This window comes from Pteropus alecto, unplaced genomic scaffold (genome assembly GCF_000325575.1).
Source record: "Pteropus alecto unplaced genomic scaffold, ASM32557v1 scaffold44, whole genome shotgun sequence".
Lineage (NCBI taxonomy): Eukaryota > Metazoa > Chordata > Mammalia > Chiroptera > Pteropodidae > Pteropus > Pteropus alecto.
The window spans coordinates 5,438,487-5,443,471 of NW_006436812.1; the positions used below are offsets into that span (position 1 = coordinate 5,438,487).

Sequence of the window (4,985 nt, forward strand, 5' to 3'; positions counted from 1 at the left end):
GCTCTTCCCCAGTTAAATGCCAACATACCCTGCCCAGCCACCAAGTCTCTGGAGGAGGCCAGGTGCCCATGGCCCATCCTTACCCGGTGACGGAGTCGCTTGATGTGGCGGAGCCTGGCAATCCACTTGGAGGGGTAGATGTCAGTGGGGTTGGAGCGGCTGTGGTGTACCTGCGAGGCCATCTGGGGTGGGCAGGGTGGGCAGGGCAGGGCAGTGAGCCCTCTATGGGTGGAACCTATGGCCTGTCCCACCCACCCTAGATACCATCTCTGCTCACATTTGCATGCAGGGCCATCTGGCGGGCCACGAAGGGCAGGTTGCGGTCAGACACGATCTTGGCTACACTGGTATCCACGAGGCCCTCCATGTCTGGGAGAACACAGCACTCATGTGAGGCTCAGGACCCCGAGGGCCTTCCCACCCAGCCCCAGGCCTCACCTTTCCTGCACTGCAGCGACACCAGGTTGCACTCGTAGTCCAGGGGGGTGATAATCACATGGACAAAGTTGAACTGGCCCTGCCCGGACAAAAGCAGGGTCATCCCAGCACCAAAGGCCATTTTCTGCCACTTCCTCATGAGGGCAGCAGCTCATTGGTGTTAAGACACTTGCTAACCCCACAAGTGTGCATGTTAACCACCACCTTTGCGCCCACATTTACTCCTACCCAGCTAGGGGTCGGGGCTGCCATCATCTCTCCCCCTAACTGCCTTACTATTAAAACCCCACCTACTCCACACCTGGATCCCAGCACCTGAATTTGCCAAAGTTTAAATTCATAGTCACGACCTCAGCCACAGAGCTCCGCCTCCACCAGTACAAACATACATTATCTGGTGCACCTACTGACACCTGCCTCACTGTCAAATGAGAGCAGCATGTGGAGCTCTGCAGGCTCTGATGCCATGCACAAGTTGACAGCTCCCAAGAGCCTAACTCGCACGTCTAAGTCCTTGTTCACCTTCCAGTGACAGCACACCCGAGCACCCCACCTCAGGAAGCAGCTTCACCAACCACCACTCAGGCCCCTCTCTGGTTTCCCAGCTCTGCAGCACAAGACTCTGGCCTTCCCACTGGGGTCCACCAGGTTCTCTGCTCAGAGGTGTGTGTCCAGTGACCCCCTCTGAGAGCCAGCACCTCAGCCGCCTGAGCTGTGCCAGGCTCCCTGCCCTGCTCTCCCTCATGTCCTCCACATCCCCGCCCTGTGACAAGTCGCCTGGATGGAGCCCACCTCTTCCCTGCAGGACCTCAAACCCATGAGTCCTTGTCAAGAATGGAGGCGAATATCAGGGCCTACACCCACCCTCCACCTCTGTACAATGATACAAGGAGATACCAAGGGAGAAGAGCTCACCGCTATGAGCACACTAAGGACTGCGAGCCACGCACCCCGTGAAGTACAGGTGCACACTGTTATTCCCCCGAAACCATAGTAGCGGGTGCCCAGGCTCCATGAGGAAACTGACAGGGCTGTCATCCACATTACAGAGAAGGACACAGGCTCTGAAGGGAAGCCCACCCACTCAACTGGCAGTGGGAGTCAATAAAGTGGGTCAGTGCTCCCGCTTGTCACCATGTTGACCCCAGTGGTGCTCACTGCTTCCACTCAATACGCATCAGTGGGCACTTTTCCAGAGACACGCAGCCTCCGGCCAAGGTGTACAGAGACCCAGATCTATCCCTGCCCTGAGGGCCCCTTGCTCACTTTGATGGTACCCAGTTTGAAGTCCTCGCCAGAATCGTTGTAGACAATGGACACAAAATCATTGCCCAGGTGGCGCTTCTTGTCACAGCGGTGCTTGTCCACGTCCTTGGTGGGCATCAGGGTAGCGATGTGAAAGACAGCTGTGAGGTGGAAAGGGGCTGAGATGAGCAGGCCCGGCACTGCCGAGGAAGGGTGCTAGCAAGGGCTTCTTGGGCTGGAGTGGTGTGGCCAAGGTCAGGGGGCAGTAGGCACTCTGTGCCTCTCGCCAGGGGCACCTCATTTTCTCCAGAGGCTCCGAGTGCCTGTAGGAGCTACATCCTCTGGTGCCAAGCTAGCAGCACTTGGCTCCCCGAAGGCAGAACTTCTTGAAGCACAGCTACCAGCTCAATCACTGCCTCAGTACCCAGGCTGGTGAACTTGCGACATTGGACACCTCCACTGCTCCCCTGAGGGTAGGTCAGTAGGAATGGGGTTGGGGAGGGCACGTGCCACAGGAGGGCATATGCCACGGGAAGACATGCACCTTGCATGATGTCATCGTGCCAGCAGTAGGTGAACTGGCCATCCTCGCCGCACACATCCAGGCCACCCAGGTACACTTTATCTGGCTGGCAGTCCTTAAGCTCAATGAGCTTGCCCAGGCCTGTCAGGAATTCCGTATACCTATAGGAGCCATGCTCATTGGATAGGATGGCGAGCTCACTGTTGCTCTGTGGAGAGAAAGACTATGGTGGCACCTCACCCAGGCCAATCTCTTCCACACCCTGCCCCTCCTCAAACTCCCAAGAGCCCCGAGGACTTGTTGCTGCTGGGGGCCAGGTGGCTAGGGAGGGATTACTGGTGTGGCTTAGCAGAGAGCCCTGCTTCTATTGTCAATCTGGACTTGGTGCAAGGCAACTTCATTCCAGCAGTTGCCCAGGTGACGCCCTTGACTTCCTCTTTCTCTCATGATTAGTCTGCCAGCAAATTTGGCCGCTCAATCTTTGAAATATACCCAGAATCCTAGCATTCCTCAGCACCCCACTGACCCACTCCTCAGACCCACCCCTCTCATTTGGACTGTCACCACAATTCCACCAGTTCTCTACATGGCAGCCAGATAGATGCTTTTTGAGACTTCGGTTGAGTCATGTCAAACCCTTGGCTCAGAATCATCCAAAGCCCTCCCATACCACTAGAAACAAAAGCATAGCCTTACGGAGGCCTACAAGTCTGTCCCTGATTGGCACGTCCCCATTACTTCTCTACCCACTGCCCAAAGCGCACTCTGCACTGGCCCTTGTGCACAAAAGGTGTGCCCCTCAGGGCCTTTGCACTGGCTGTTCCCACACAGGATACTCCTAAACACACAAAGGCACCACCCTCACTTCCATCACATCTCTGCTCAGTGTCACCTCCCTTGACCACTGATGTGAACAGCACCCTGCTCACACCAGCAGTTTTGTGGGACCTGCCACCTTCCCTTCCCCTCCACAGTCCTCAGCACTCTCTGGTGTACATGTGCTCAAACACTGACCTGTCATTCTCACTCCTGTGTCCTGGCACCAGAATAGTACCTGGCACGGAGCTCAATAACCACTCGATGTTCTAGCAGACTATGCAGTGACTGAGCTCTGTGAAGGATGAGGGCCCTGATCCCCAAACCCCACCCTGGGCAGGGAGGCCACCCAGTTCTTGCCCGGCACCTAGGCTGGCCCCTACCATCCCAGCAGCCTCACCTGGCCTTCTCCCACGTACAGGACGGCAATCTTGTGCGTGTCGTATGACGGGATCTGGTCAAGGAGCTGCACTGACCGTTCGAAGGACTGTAGCCACAAAGCCTGCCTGAGTCCAGGGCACAGGCTATCCCCTGCCACCAGCCCTTCCTGGCCAGCCTTAGCCAGATGCCTGCCCAGGGGAGGGCTCTCCCCACCCAGGTAGATTACTGCGGGATGCCACAGGTAGCCGAAGCTGTAGCCCTCTGCAAGCCTTTGGGGCCACCATTACCCAAAGCTGGGCATCCCACTGTGCCCACCCCAGGCTCTAGGGGGCCCCTACAGGGGAAAGAAGGCATGCCCACCTCATTGGGCAAAAGGATTGGCTTGTTGGACTCGTCACCAAAGAAAGGAGAATGATAGAGCTGCAGGAACACGAAGCTGCAGAGGAAGAGATGGTGAGAGCTGGGCCTGGCACTGTAAGCCCCGGATCGGGGTCATAGCCAGTGTGGTCACAGCCCATACAGAGAATAGGGCCTTTGCCCCATCACTGAAGGACTGCTCTCTCCTGTAGCTCTGACCAGCTCCAAGGCAAAGGACATGCAGACCTGTATCCAATCCTGCTCTGCCCAGGGACCCTTCGGTGCCACATCCCCATGGGAGTGTCCAGGAACTCCAGCAAGAAAGGTGAGGCTCACCTGGGGTTGATGCCTGGTACTTTCTCAGCATTGGAGGCCCCAGCTCTGCTCTTGAAGGAATCCCTCTCCACCCTCTTGCCCCTGCGTGACGGGGCTGAATCAGAAATAGTGTAGCCTCGGGGCCGCAGGCCACTGGGGGAGCGGGGACAGTTGGAAGGCAAAGGACCCTCGGGCTGGGCAGAGCCCCGGCTGTCTTCGCCTGGGGCTGACCAAGCAGCACCTTCTCCGTCTAGGATCCCTGACTGTGACCGGGCCTTGGCCTCAGGGCTCAACCGACCAACATCAGCCTTGTCCCCAGGGTCCCCAAGAATGTCCTGCAGGGTCTGCAGTTCTGGTGAGGAGCTGGACTTGCTCAGGGGCTGCGAGGGCTGGAAGGAGAGGTCCACAGAGGGCCGGGCTGCCTTGCAGGGGCCAGCTCGCTCAATGGGGATCCCCCCAGCAGGCAGCTCCTCTGCGTGGAACGACTTCTCCTCCTGGCTGGAGGTTGAAGATGACTAGAAAGAATGTATCCAAAGAGAGCCTCATATGTCCTCTAGCCCAGGGCCACAGAGCCGCCCAATACTAAGCTGAGGGTCCTAACCCCCACAAGGACAGCACCTGCCAGTGCCACACACTGAGCAGAGAGCCAAGAGCCCCACAAACCAAAGGATGTCACCAGTGAGGAACTATCCCTACATGGAGTCCTAGGAAATCCACTGTCTAAGCAGGAGAGCCTGGGAAAAACAGCTAGCCATTTTTTAGATGAAAAATAGGGGGCAAAAGACTCGCCTAAGTTCAGAGCAAGTCTGGGCTGTGCAACAAAGCCTGGAATAGAGGGCCTGGCCCTCTGTCCGCCTCAGACCCTACCTGTCCTCCTTGACCCCACCCCTTCCCGACTCAGCCCGCTCTT

General features: G+C 57.3%; 1 protein-coding gene across 13 annotated transcripts in view; it reads right to left on the minus strand.

Annotated features, from left to right (window-relative positions):
* TSC2 (TSC complex subunit 2) overlaps nt 1-4,985 on the minus strand; it is a 35,323-nt gene that overhangs the window by 448 nt on the left and 29,890 nt on the right. For 12 of the 13 annotated variants that reach the window (XM_015591012.2, XM_015591013.2, XM_015591009.2 and 9 more), the window contains 8 exons: nt 4,097-4,590; nt 3,764-3,839; nt 3,423-3,509; nt 2,228-2,414; nt 1,705-1,844; nt 439-517; nt 278-369; nt 84-182 (listed from right to left, as the gene is read on the minus strand). In XM_015591012.2, the coding sequence (XP_015446498.1) occupies nt 84-182; nt 278-369; nt 439-517; nt 1,705-1,844; nt 2,228-2,414; nt 3,423-3,509; nt 3,764-3,839; nt 4,097-4,590 (1,254 nt within the window). Of the gene's footprint in view, nt 1-6; nt 183-277; nt 370-438; nt 518-1,704; nt 1,845-2,227; nt 2,415-3,422; nt 3,510-3,763; nt 3,840-4,096; nt 4,591-4,985 lie in introns of all 13 variants that reach the window. The other variant, XM_025048438.1, reaches the window with a different exon arrangement.